Below are 14,213 nucleotides of genomic sequence, written 5' to 3' on the forward strand. Positions count from 1 at the left end.
AGCAGTACTCCAGAAGGACTACTATGTATAGCAATAGTGTGGCTACAGATCAGTCTTAAAAAAAAATAAAACTAGTGCTCTTGAAAAGGAAAAAAATACACATTTTTTTCCCAGAACACCTCTTATTGTCATTCTTATTTACCCCCACAGAACTCTGCTTTGCCTCTGAATACACTCAGAGTTCTCTATATTTTGAATACTTTCATGGAATCATTACGTAGGCAACGTGTGTGCTAAAATATGTAGTGTTAACATGTAGAAAGTCCTGAACAAAACAGAGGATCTCTCTCTGTGGTATTTTTGTGGTGTTCTTTTGGATTTAAGAAATTAATATATATGTATATGGTTTGTACTACCAACATTTTACTAAAGTCAGCTATATTTTTGCCTTGATTGGAAGAATGCTTAAAGCTATATTTGAGCAGCTTGTGCTTTTCAACCTATCTCACAAAGTAGGTTGTACTTTATATTTGAAATTATCAGTGAAAGATGGAAGCAAAATTTTTGCTTAGAAACTAGTTTTGTATAGTGATATACTGAAGCAGTAGAAAATTTCATATAGTATAACAGGTTTGTGTATTTAATTTTTTTAAATGCTTGTTACTAACCTAAAGAAAAAGTAGCTTGTTATGTTGAGGTTGTTTTTATATATGTTTTGACTAAAAACTATCTTTAACAAAAAGCTGGAGTAGTTTTTATCTGAGAAGATAATCATCAGTGAGTATTTCACAGCTCCATGTTCATTCCATTTTTTACTTTACAGTTGCAAAACATTTTAAAATTCTGTTGCTTTTTGAAGTTTGACAGTTTCTGGCTATCTTTATTGTTTCTTGAAGTTCCTCAGGAAAAAACGCATAGCATTTGCTCTATAAACAGGTTTGCTTTACTGTTCAGTGCATTTTCTATGCAACAGTGATTGGAAATTAGGACACCACATATACTAAAAATTTCAAGTTCAAAAGTTAGTGCAAGAGTTGTGCATGAAATTAAACAGGGCTCCATACTAAATGCGCTGATCAAATAAAGCAATCTTCTGTGAAGAACCCATGAAGCGCTTAAAGTTTGTGTTTGGGATATTTTTGTAACTTTTTGAGCTATGAGTTATAAAATATTCGACATCACCAAACTGTTCCTCTAGGTTGCTGTGCTGAAACAGCTGTTTATTTGCACAGAAACTAATTCTGGAAGCAGAACACTTTGCTGAAGTAGCTTGTTTTAATGCAAAACTTTGGTGATGCCCACTCTTGCTTCACAGTACAGAATCATTCACTAAACCTGGTTAGTGACATCACACGGCTTTTCATACTTCTGTCATCTTATGCTTTAAGTTCGCTTTGATGTTTGTGGAGTATCAGAGGATTGAATCAATGATCTCTCTGTCTCTCTCGTGCTATTTTGTAAAAACACCCAGTACGGAAATGAAAATGGCAGTGACAGGGTTTTAGAGCTCGTGGCTTAGAACTTGCTGTGCTTCTGTTTGGGTAAGAAACAGTGTCCCTTTGCAAAAAATATGAACTCATTGTGAAATTTCTGATAAAAAAAATTCCTTAAAAATTAGTAATTATATTGGAGGTTTCTTACTCCTGTATTAATATGTCTCTTCATAAAGTGAGAAGTAGACATGAAACACTGCAGTTGTCAGTGTGGTCAAGTGCACAGAAAACCAGGTTTAAAACCTTTCAGTCTCCATGATGTCTGAATTGCACGTAGCTGTAGTAATTGCATTGGTTTGGGTGGAAGTTACTTGCAAGTTAACTAGCTCTCTAGTTTTGTTGTTGTTACTGGCTTGATTTAATAGAATGATTCTTGTATTTAGAAATGTGTCTGAAGGTACAGTTTATATTACTGAAGAAGGAAGAACATAGTCTTAGGAATGGATACAAGAACGCAATCATTGGTTCAGTTCTCTGCTATGTATAATGCATGATCAACTGTTATGTGAATTTGCTGCTCTGAGTGTCCATAGCCATTACAGCATCTCTGACTGTTCAACTGTTCTTGATATTACAGTGGACTAAAGAGGATGGACATAGAACTGCCACCTCTGCTGTCCCTAACCTGTTTGTTCCATTGAACACCAATCCAAAGGAGGTCCAAGAAATGAGGAACAAGGTTTGTAATAGCAGTAAAGTAACTTCTTTTTGGTCATCGCTACAATTAAGTTGTATACTTGTAATGACCTAACTTACTTCGCTATAGTGAAATTTCGGGGGTTCAGAAACACAGCTCTGGTATTGTCCTGACCCTTTATAACTAGATACTGGAATAATTCCTAAATGTTCTGAACTCATCTGGGGAAAAGACGGTACTACTGTCTGTTGTATGAAGACTTTTGTTGTCTTATGGGTTTTTTTTTTTTACTGTCAGACCAGTTGCTGGATACCTCTGAAACAGTCAGTACTGAGTTTATGGTAGTAATTCTGTTCCCTGAGATCTTAGTTTTACATTCTTGACCTGTCTTCCTGTTTTGGTTTCACCAGTTGAGGCTGTGGCCTAGACAAAGAAGTCTATGGATTTCTCTTCATATTATATTTTATTATGTTGTAATATGCTGTGTTTTTTGCAGAATATTTTTGGGCCTTTGGAAATATTCCTGAAATAACCTACCAGTTAATTTTCCATGCTTTAAATTTCAGATCTTCTTGTCACCAATCTATCAACAGGAAAGCATTGAATACATTGGGCTTTTTAAACTTTATTTCACTTTTTTAAACTTTATTTTTAGACTTTTTTTAAAGTCTAAAATATGCACTGGTATCTTGTTAATACTTAACTTGTTCTAGATTGGTTTGCTACTTCTAACTGATGGCCATATGGAACATGGGAGTTAGCATTATGTACGGGAGAAGTCTGTGTGCAGGAATACTAGCAGGAATACTGATTTGTTCCAAAAAAATTTGTGTAAGGTTGGCAGAGCTTTTGCTTTTCCCGACTCAGCCCTGTAAAATAATAATCGCTTGAAACGAAAAGTCTGGTAAAATTGCCAAGCAGTGTCTTAGTGTTTGAAAGACAAATATGCTTTGATTAAGATTAGAGAAGTAAAACTTCAAACTTTCTACTTTCTTGATGATAAGAAGGATAGTAAACTATGATGCAGGTTCTTCATCCTTTCTGAAATACCAAGTATTAATAATACTTTGTGTTTTGTATACTTGTATGGATGTATTTTTACAGAAATTGAATGCCCTTTTGAGTTGTAGAGGTCTTTCTGAATGCTTGCTTTTCTTCATTTATCTTAAAAGAAGAACCAGATTATTTTAGAAATAAATTTTGAGTCAGTTTTTATGAATTCTTTACCAGTGTAGGATGTCTAATTTAAATAGATAATACCTAGATTTAAAGGGCCAGTTTCTGATCCCATCTTCTGAATGGAAAGAACTGGGAGTTGTTTAGAATGTAGCAAAAGGGATGTGTTTGACAATTTGAGTGTCAGTTTACACGTAGAAAAATATTTATATGCCCTTTTGAGAATATGGTCCTGAGTAGATGTAAAAATTGAATGTTGTGCAGTGCTGTACAGATCTGTGGGAAGATGATAATGTGGTGCAGTATCAGTGACTAGTAGCTGGAGACAAACCTGTAAATGACTGCTCAGGTATAAATATAATCTCTGTGCTTCTCTCCTCACTTCTCTTCACAAACTGCAGTTGTCTGTTACCTGATATGTAGAGTTTTACCATAAGCCAGTACTAAAAAGCAAAGGATAGTATCTGCTGAGGTACTTAAAGACTCATTTATGAGAAATGTGAGGAAACAAGTAGGAACCTTAGCAGGCATCTTCAAGCGGTGTTTCTAAGCACAGCTTTATTTGATGGGTAGGGCCATAGCAATTGACACTAGTTGCAGCCTGTTGGCAGGTTCACCCACCCCTTTTTGGTATTTGAAAACATGGTTAACTTTTCTCTGTTGTTCACATTGACTGTATTCTGCTGTTTTCCTTTACAGATCCGAGAGCAAAATCTACAAGATATTAAAACTGCAGGCCCTCAATCACAGGTTCTTTCCGGTGTAGTTGTGGACAGGAGTCTTGTACAGGTGAGAGTTTAAAATGCCTAAAATTATTAGCTTAATAACCTACAATATCCTCTGCTTTCACCTAATATATCACTGTAAAATTATTCTTTAATTGGCAGAGAGTAACAGTTTATAAGGTAAGTCTTAGAGGTAACACCATTGTCTTTGCTAGAGTGCTCAGGGTCAGAGATTTAAGAGGCTTCAGCCATGTAGCTCAAGCATGTCTTTGGAAGATGCTTGTTGGGTTGGTTTTGTTTTGTTTTGCTTTTTGCTGAATGTAATGCATGAAATACAGAAGGCTTATTTATATGGGTTAGATTCTTGTTCAAAACTAGTTGGGCTTTGTGACAACTTTTGTTTGTTTGTTTGTTTTCCAAGTTTATGTAACTTGAAGTATTAATACGGGGCACAGCAGGCTCACCATGGGGCAGTAGTGTTTTCTGTTAAATATGTTTCGTCGTGCTTCATAACATTTTTATTTGAAGAGCAGTTTGGGAAGAAAAGCTATTGTACATCAATAAAACTTTAAAAGCAGTATATCTGAATATACAAAAGACTTTATGAATTATAGCTCAAAATAAAGTAAGAATTAGAGCTATACAGTTATACTGTATAGCTGAGAGACTTTAAAGCTCTGTATATCTGAGTGCTTTAACTGCCCCAGATCAGTTTTCTGATATACTTTAAAATGTTTGCCAAGTCTTTTCATGGCCCATTATTCATGTTGAGTGTCATATTGTGTGCATGTCAATCTGTTGTCACTTGCAATTCTGTCTCCCAGTTACTGTTTCTTTGCATGTTTTTAGCAAGCATCATAATGCTTTTGGTTGATGTTTTAAAGCCTGGGCTTGGTTTGCTCTGTTTACTCAATTTACTGTTGCAGGATGCTCCCCTCTCAGACTGTACGGAATCTATTGAAGGGCTCGATCTCACAGAGCAGGCCTTTAGTCCTGCTAAGTCTCTGTCTGTTAGAAAGGTACTGCCCTGTCATACTGCTCTAAATAATGTTGTTCACCCTCCGTTTTACCTCTTCCTTACCCTGACCTTTTCCCTCTGTTAGCTAATGATTTGGCTAGAAAAGAAAAAAAAAACAATAGATGGATCTCCAAATTATGTCTATGCAAGTATACAAGCAGTCACTTTACCTCTGTAAAAGTGTCATTTAAGGATTTTGATCTTTGTAGAAGCTGGTGAGGAAACACTTTTGATGTTAAAGTGCTGATTAGATTGTGCCTATAGTGGGATTCTTTGCGCGTGCTATTTGTGCTGAATTACTTTAATTTGGGATCCATTTTGAGTTAGCTAATCTCAGCCTGATTACATCAGTGTAATTCCAAAGATATCCACATGTTCAGAGTGTGTCGTGCTGACAAACGCTGTCAACTTTTGATCTGACATTGCTAGATGTCGTTTCCTTAAAACTTCCTGCGGTTATCTACAGGAGTTGTTGAGTAATACCCCACGCTTCCAAAATCGATTTGCTTTCAAACATGTCATCATGCTTATGCATACATAATATATTTAAATATAGAATAAATTCAAGAGATGTGTGTATGGTTGGGGTGGGCACTCCTTTGAGGCTGAGTAAACAGGAACAGTTTGCACATGGGAAACAATCCATCCCTAGCTGTCCTTCTCTCCCAGGTTTTGAAGGAGTTTTAGAGGTGATCTGACATGGAAGCACTGTGTGTCAATGAGCATCATTGTCTATTCTGCTCCAGTATTTTATCTAGAAGATTAATAGATCTTGGTTTAGGTTGTGCCTAACATCTCATTATCAGTATAGCTTTCCCATCAAAAAACAGAACACGTTAAATTATATCGTTGTTGCAAATCTCATGACTTTATAAGGCTTTCTAGTGTAATGAGCCAGTTTGTATTATAGATAGTTGTGTCATTCTGAGTGTTTGATAATGATGTTTTTCAGATTATGGCTCATTTTAGTCATATTCTGACAGGAAAAATAATAAACCACTATTTCCAGATTTAAGATGAAAAGTAAAGCAAAGCCTAATTCTTCCCAGCAGTGCATGCCTTTTCTTCTCTGCTTAATAATACCTTTCAAGTGAAAAATTATTTTTATGGTAGTCGTCCATTGCCTTTGTTGTGATAACCAGTTTCTTTCATCAGTGGTGTGCAAGTCATATTTCAAATACTATTTTGGAATAATGGCATCATCTTTCTAGAAAACTGGTAAAATATTTCACATACATCTTTGTAGCTGGCAGGGAGCCATGAAGCGCTCTGTGGGTCATACAGTTTCACCTAGCGGTATAATGTCAGGGTTGAGATGTCCAAATGATGTTTTTGTGCTGTCATGAAAGTGCTTTCCTCCTGCAGTACTGTGTAAAATTAGATCACAAAGTTAATTACTGTCGGAGTGCCCTGTTTCATAATCTTTATTATCTTAACATGGACTGTGACCTGAATGCTTAATAACTTCCTGATGGGGGAAACAAAAGACCCCCCACAAAAAAACCACGCAGAAACAAAACAAGAAGTGCTGCAAAACCCCCCAACAAACCGAACAACAACGACAAATCACTAAAGAAATGTCTAGAAAGATTATGCCAAAAATCAGTCATGTATATTGTGGAACAAAGGAAGTATAAACAATTTTACGATGCCCACATAAACCTCAAGTGAAACTTTGAGGAGATCTGTACATCAAGGACTTAAGGACATTTTGGTACCAGATAATTACAAGTTTCAAATTCTTTGACAGGTAATTATGGTTAAAGTAAAATATTAGTCTGATTGCAGTAATGCTTAAAATTTATTATGTTTCCAGTCAACATTTGATATTTATATCAAATACTCATGCACACTGTTTTGGATGAAAAAGTCGTGTTTGTGCACAGTATGCATGTAATGCTTTGTGTCTTCTGTGCCTATGGCTGCAGTAGTAAAGGCTCCGTTTTGCCTTGTCACTCGCTTTGTCCATGTTCTGAGAAGTCCTGGCCGCGTTGCAACACAAGCTTTTTGTGCATCCTGTAATTGTATGGTAGTCTTGGTTAACCAGGCTTCCGCTGCAGTGTTGGCTAAATGAGAGGGAGTGTTGGTTATTCAGTGACCATTCTGCAATCTAATTTTTTTTAAAAAATGAATTCATGTGAATTTTCAAGAATTTTAAGTAAAAGGGGAATCACCCATTTTGTGCCTCTTCCTTTGGAATGGAGATTCAGTGGCTTTATTCTTTATGAAGGGCCTCTCAGTTCTGCTCCAGAGGTGGCACTGTGTTTCAATGGCGACTTCTACCTGAACAGTACCTTAAGAGTTCTGGTTTCTTAGATAAAGGCACTGCATTAATGCCAGGTTGTGTTAAGAGCGATTGTTAACTTCAGACAATTATGAACCTACTGTCTGATGGAGAGAAAAATTGGCATATAGAAGGTGCCAGTTTTGCTCTTATCTGTCCTGAGAACAAGATGAAGTGCTTGCCTGTTAAATGATAGTCACCTCATAGGTTTGTTGCTGTTGTTTTTTCTCTGAAAGCAGGATTTGGTAAAGTTGTGAAATGACTTGATAACCTAAAATTTCCTTGTAGTATATGCGAGGTCCAAGTTTAGTATGAAGGTGTATTGTGCATCATTAGCTATAAATGACTTTCCCTTTGGATCTTGGTGGGAGAGTATGCCCCCACAGAATTCTCAGGAGTGAAAATACATCCTGCTGAGGAATGTAATCCATCTGTTACTTCTTAACAGTGGAGGATGCTGTTGATATTCAGGTGCTTACACATGCCAACAAACTTCAAATAGTCATTGAAATAGTACTAGAATCATCATCAAAATAATACTAGCTTTGGCAGAATCCAGATGAAATCACTAGAACATCAGATTCTTGCATGTCATCCCATGTCGAAACAGTGTGCCAGTCTTCTACATGGGAATTTACTCTCTTTCTACAGGTTGTCTAATACCAGGAGCAACTCCACACCAATTTTCACGTTCAGGTTTTCTGAATGTTCGTAGGAATTGCCGAATGGCATGGACAGATCGAGAGCTCTGCAGTCTTGTCTATTTTAGTGTCACATTTAACAATCTGAAATACGTTCTGTACTGTCTTTTTAGTCTCTCATACTAGTTTTTCTTGTCCTGTGTTACTCTCTTCACTTTGTGTTGTGCAGTTTTACTTGAATTCCTGGAAGGCTGCTCTGTAGCCTATTCTGTGAAGTAATAAATCTCTACTTCTTCAATTTGTACGTGTCTTAGAGTAGTCACGTTGCAGAACTTAACATACTACTGGAATTAGTTTTCCACATAGAATCAGTCCCTCTACCCTTAAAATTTTCATTAGTAGTGTTTGAACTGCTTCCATAGTATTGATACTGAGCAAAACTGGGTGTGTTAATCTGGAAACAGCTTTTAGCAGATCAAAAGTTTGCCTTTTTGGTGTCTTGTGTAATTTTTCTGCTTTTATGTTCTGAAAAACACAAGTGCTTTTTCTTGTGATACATAATCCACTTACTGCTGTTCCTTCTGATCTTTTTTCATTGTAATTTCTCTAGGGTCAAAGATGCTCAGCTCATACAAATGCTGTTTGCATTGATCATGGGTGCGTGGGTTTTGTGCATGTTTGGTTTGTCGTTTGTTTTTTTTAATTTAGTAAATGTGGTAAGCTTGATGTGTTGCTTTTATTCCCAGTGCAGAGGTCATCTTGCTGTAGACCATGTGTCTTGCTGTCTGTCATTATGAAGTCAATATGCAGTTCTACCCAGTCATTTTGGATTTAGCTTGCAGGCAAGATTCAGAGATTCTTAAACATTCCAAGGATACCTTTGAGCACTGTGTGTCTCCTTCCTCTGCTGACTTTTGTAATCCTAGAAAACTGTAGAAATCTCTCTGCCTGAGATCAGTGCTTTGCAAGCTGCTCTGCTTATTGAGGAGTTTCAGTTAAAACGAGATTTAGTTTGGAGGGTGCGCAGAGTTAGAGTGAAATGTAAAATTGCCATGGACACCAATTTTCTGTCATCATTAAAAGCTGGAACCTGTAGTTTTGGGAGTTTTTTATATTTTCTGCAGAAGTAGGGGGATTTGTTCAAAGGTTGATATTTTTGTGACTTTTGAAATGCATTATCCTGTAAGAAAAGCTGTGACTATCAGTTTGGAGGTTTTCTGGTATTAACACAGCTGTTGCTTAATGGAAATAGCTGACATCTGAGATGAGAGTTCCTCTTATTTTATGGAGAAATGGAGGCAATCCAGAATGTTTTAGAGATGCTCTCTCCTGCCAGTCCTTTCAGGATCTTTGTGGAGACTTGCTGTTATGCTGCTTGTTCTTCAGTACTTCTGGCTGGTGTTTGCTTCCTGAAAAGCAGCATAGATTCTAACAACCAGCTGTTCTTACCTCCCTGGATTGCTCTAGACTGGCTTTCTAGAGATCTTTCAAGAAGCTTTCAGAAATATCTAACTGCTCTTGTCCTCGTTCCATCTTGGATGTTTTTGTCTGTCACCTTTTTGGTGCCGACAGCTTGTCCAAGCAGCTCTTAGCATTCAAACCAGTACTGTCTAATTTAATCTTCAGTTTTACGGTGATGATCTCATCCTTGTCCATTAAGTATGGACATGGAATGGAACGTTGTCTCTTCGTTTGAGTGCTATTTATTTTTGAACTGTGCTTCCTAATGCTCTCTTTTAAATATTGGTACAAACATTTGAATGTGAAGATTACTTGGGCTAATCAATAAACCCATACGTACTTGTGATGGAATTCAAATGCCTCATTCCAACAGTGAAGACAGTTCCGGTATCACAATGACACAAATCCCGGACCACGCATCAGTCATTTCCAAACTAGTGTCGGTAGAGTTCTGTATATCCAGTGAAAAAACAGATGCTTAAACAAGTCACTGGAAAGTGAGAGCAGCTGTCCAGGCAAGCGTCTCCCACATCAGAGACATTGAAAAGCCAATGGCTTTAGGCTCTACTTTATGATTAGAGAAGAAACCTCTTACCATTAGAGAATCTCTGATGCAGCTGCTTTTGTCCATTGGAACTTACAGTACTTAGAATTGCCCATGTTTTATTTTTATTTGTATAACTTTTTATCTGGCTTGTATGACAGATGTTATTCATGCAAGTATATTAACTTGCATAAGATTAGTTAACCTCAATTACTTTAAAACTACATGCAATAAACTTAATCTGTTGTATACAGAACACACACGAGATGGCCTTTTACTACAATATTTCATAGACGTTATGCAGTGGCTACTAAAAATGTCTTTTCCCTTATTTAAAAAAGAAACACAAAACAAACCCACACAAACAAAAATACTGGTGACCTGAGTTCTCTGAACTTCTAGAGATGTTCAGATTGCCATGCAGTTGGGCTTGGTATCTTGTTTCTTTTGTAGGGAGAAAAAGAAACTTGATACTTCTGTGGCTTCAGATATAATTCAGCTAGACTGTTTGGCTGCTTAACAGTGGATATTCCCTGGTGGAAACACTGATGAGACTTGTTTGCTCCTGTATATTAACCTGCTGTCGATTAAACTTTTTTTTTTAAGAAAAAAAGTCTGTAATCAATTTTATTTTCTTTCTGAATTAAAAGAAAATGTAGCACTTTTCAGATTATCTCTTCGTTTTGTTTTTGGTTGTTTTGTAGCCTCTTTACTTCTCAGGGTCTGCAAGTTACTGCTCGATTGCAGATGTTTCTTAATTTTCTGTTGTTAGGGAGAACTGGTGACTGCATCAAAGGCAATAATTGAGAAGGAGTATCAACCAAAAGTCATCGTGAGCACAACAGGACCAAATCCCTTCAATAAACTCACTGATCGAGAACTGGAAGAATATCGCAAAGAAGTAGAAAGAAAGCAGAAGGGACCCGAAGGTTTGTTTCTCTGTGTGTTTTTTCTGCAATAGATTATAATAAGAGTAAGTTTGTTAGGAATTGGAAGGTAGGTTTCCTGCAAAGGCCGTGGATAAATTATTCAGCTTTTGTATGTCTCAGTTTTTCCAGTGTGAATTGGAAATTTAAAAAGCACTATTGGAGATAGAATGTGCCATCTGAAGTGTTAATGGAGTATCTGTAAAATGCATAGATCTGATTTTAAAAGTTATCCAGTGGACAACCTGGGGTGTTTAGTATGGCTGGGTACTGCTGCTGTTACGAAGTTGAAAGCCTGAAACTTCAGTCAAAACAGTTTTTAGATACTGCAGAGTATTGCAGCTTGTTTCCTTTAACGCCAGAGATAGGTTAGGAAGAGACAATGGTGGTGCTTTCTTACCAGCAGTTTTCTAACTCGTTAAAAATTGCAGATTTTGAGAAGTTCATTGAATGGGGAAGATCCAGAACAATATTTAATCGTTACTTGGAAATAGCACATTTTGGGGACTTTCCCCAGCAGACTTTATAAATTATCAGAGAATTATGAGAGAATTGTGCTGTAAGAAGAGCTTGTTGCTGCATCTGAAGTGGTTATCCTGCTTTACTTCTGGGTAGTTTAAGCGATGAAAGCTAGGATACTCATCTGATGTTAGGTTTTGAAATTGAGTGATGCAGGAACCAGAAGTACCGCTTTTTTTTGCAGTGTGTGCTCCCTGTTTCCGCTTTTTGATAAGGCGATGCAGGAGGCATTGTAGCTTGTATGTGTGTGGTTAATCGAGTATTGGAAGTGTGGGGTGGGTTCTCTGCTGTAATGGCTGTGTAACCGCGTACATTTATTCTCTCAGTAACATTGCTACATCCTTCTTAGATAAGATAACAAAATACGGAGAGACTGTGTTACTGAGACAGACACCAGCTGGGGAACAGAGTACATTGCTTAGAGATCAGACCATCAGTGAGCAAAATACATCAGAGAGAAAGTCTCTGGATTTGAAAGGCAGATCAAAAACCTTTCAAGGAACAGATATGAAGACTTCACAGGATCGTGACCTATCACCGCTGTCTAAATCTTTAGATAGCACTCGGTTCCCTGCTGCATGGGTTTCTTGTCAGACCATGCAGCAAGCCAGCACACATCTTAACCGAGAAGAGCCAGATGGGCAGAAGTCCTCCCATAAGGAATTCCACACTGCAGTGATCAAAGCATTAAGGTCCAACCCGGACCTTCTGGCTGAGGCCGCAGGTATTACTAATGTGGTACAGTTGTGCTTGCAATCTAAGGAACAACCTCTTTCTCTGCACCATCTGGAGATTCTGTCAGTTGACTCTCATCTGTGGGACTGATTTCACTTTTAATTGTGTAGGTGAACTGTGCAGAACAATGTTTTCGTACTGTCCCTGATACGTGGTGTACTCTGTCCATGTTTGCCTTCGGATCTAGGGGTGTTTAAACCTGGAAGCAAGGGGGACCTTCCTTATTAATAACAAATCCACAAACCACTGCGAAATCAGTTTCGAATCGTTTAATTACCACGTTTCTCTGATTATCTGTGCAGTCTTCTTTCGGGATGCGATTTTGCTTACTCTGAGTTTCAGCAACACAAAGCAAGCAAAAGAGCGTTATCTTGTGTAGGTCTGATAGCACTTCCCCCCCAGCCCCATATTTGTTTATATTTCCTTGTGGTTTTTCCTCACAAGTTTTCTTCAGAACAGAGGGATAAACCAATTCATAAACAGTTACATTATTCATGCTCTCTTATGAGAAAAAACGAAACAGCCAAACACCAGACAACACAACTGTGACTTGAACGGTTTTGTAATACTGAACTATCACTCGATTTTCTTTTGCTTGTTTTGGTATTATTTAATATCCTGACAGAATTTTGATTCAGAAGAATGTATTTGTTTCTTGTGTGCATGGAGCAAAAGGATGATTTTTTTTTTTTTCTTCACATGCTGAAATGTTTTGTCTGTCTCTTTAATTTCTCTTTGTCTACATCTGCAGAACCTTCTGAAGACGGCAGGCAACAGAAGGAGAGAAGTCCTCCTGATCACACTTCAGCTCGCACTCCTCCCAGCACGCCGATTAAAATAGAGGAAGGTATGTTCTTTTGATTTGGGGGCCAGGGGAAACCAGTAACCGCATCATTAGTGACTGACGCATGAAAATACATGAGCTAGTAAATCTAAGAAAGGTAAATTATTTGTTGTATTTAACTTTTATACTACACTGCACTGTGAGTGTAATAGGAGTTATGTTTACAATAATAAAGAAGTGTGCATTAACGTAGAGACAAATTTTCATCTCTTCAGAACTTGACCTGTCATCTCTTGGTGTTTGTTTCTCAACGGATTTACCCTTTTGTACATTTTCTGCAAGAAAGAATTGCTCCTAAGAAATGAAATCGTGTCTGATGGTGACCCAGACACGAATTGAGATGCTTTAGTAAATCTTCACCAGTTGCACATTTCTTAAACATTATTGTACTTGGATTACACCTCAGTAAACGTGTTTTCCAACTGAATTTGAATCTAAATATGTATCATTATTTGCTCACCTTATGTAGTAGTTTTAACTAAAACGAGAGCAGGGCTGGTAAAGTCTGCAATTTCCTCAAAAAAGGATAAAATAACGATCTTGAACAGGTGTAATCTAATTTTTGTCTTGTTCCCTTTACCTTGTACATTGGATATATCACTTGTCTGTTAGTCTTCCATCCACTACTTCATCTCATTCTGTTTTCTATAAGAATGGTTGCAACCATTCTTCTGACTTAACACAATGGCTGTGATGAATGCATAGATTCTCTACTTGTGCTTTTTTCTTCTTGTGGCTGCGTTACAAACAGGAGATGGATATGCTAAAGAGTACCTGTTACCATAGTAAGTATCATTCCATACTCTGACCTGCTTTTGTGCTTTGCTTCACTCTTGCTTCTTTGTTTACTAAGGTTTGTTTGTTGTTTTGCCTTTTCTAAAGCTGCTTCAGTTGAGATGCTGATTTGGTTTTTTTTATTCTTGATTTCGTGAAGTTCTGGGTAGTTACAGATGTTACGTTAAAATGCACTCCCCCTTGGAAAGAGACGGTGAAAGTGCATTATGTGTTTCCATACCTGTGTGTCTGGTTCCTCAGTTTAAACAGGAATAGTCTGAAGTTGCCTTTCGGATACAGCTGAAACAGCTCTGGGAGTTTCTGCCCCAACAGCTTGCTGCTGCCTACACAGCTTGGACCTGGTAGTGAAATGGAAGAAAGTTCCTCATCTGTTCCAGTGCGGAAGTGTTACCACTGACACTGATTTAAGTTCACCCAGCAGACCTCTGCACAGGAGTGGATACGGAACTACTCCTATTTCCTATCGGTCGGCTGT

At 37.5% G+C, this 14,213-nt stretch overlaps 1 protein-coding gene across 5 annotated transcripts in view; it reads left to right on the forward strand.

Annotated features, from left to right (window-relative positions):
* Positions 1–14,213, forward strand: part of ADD1 (adducin 1 (alpha)) — a 30,705-nt gene that overhangs the window by 12,767 nt on the left and 3,725 nt on the right. For 2 of the 5 annotated variants that reach the window (XM_010134116.1, XM_010134118.1), the window contains exons 10-14: positions 2,011–2,112; positions 3,946–4,035; positions 10,692–10,848; positions 12,851–12,946; positions 13,695–13,729. In XM_010134116.1, coding sequence (XP_010132418.1) covers positions 2,011–2,112; positions 3,946–4,035; positions 10,692–10,848; positions 12,851–12,946; positions 13,695–13,729 — 480 coding nt within the window. Of the gene's footprint in view, positions 1–2,010; positions 2,113–3,945; positions 4,036–4,897; positions 4,991–10,691; positions 10,849–12,850; positions 12,947–13,694; positions 13,730–14,213 lie in introns of those variants that run through there. The other 3 variants (XM_010134114.1, XM_010134115.1, XM_010134117.1) reach the window with 2 other exon arrangements.

This window comes from Buceros rhinoceros, unplaced genomic scaffold (genome assembly GCF_000710305.1).
Source record: "Buceros rhinoceros silvestris isolate BGI_N320 unplaced genomic scaffold, ASM71030v1 scaffold10194, whole genome shotgun sequence".
NCBI classification, from domain to species: Eukaryota; Metazoa; Chordata; class Aves; order Bucerotiformes; family Bucerotidae; genus Buceros; species Buceros rhinoceros.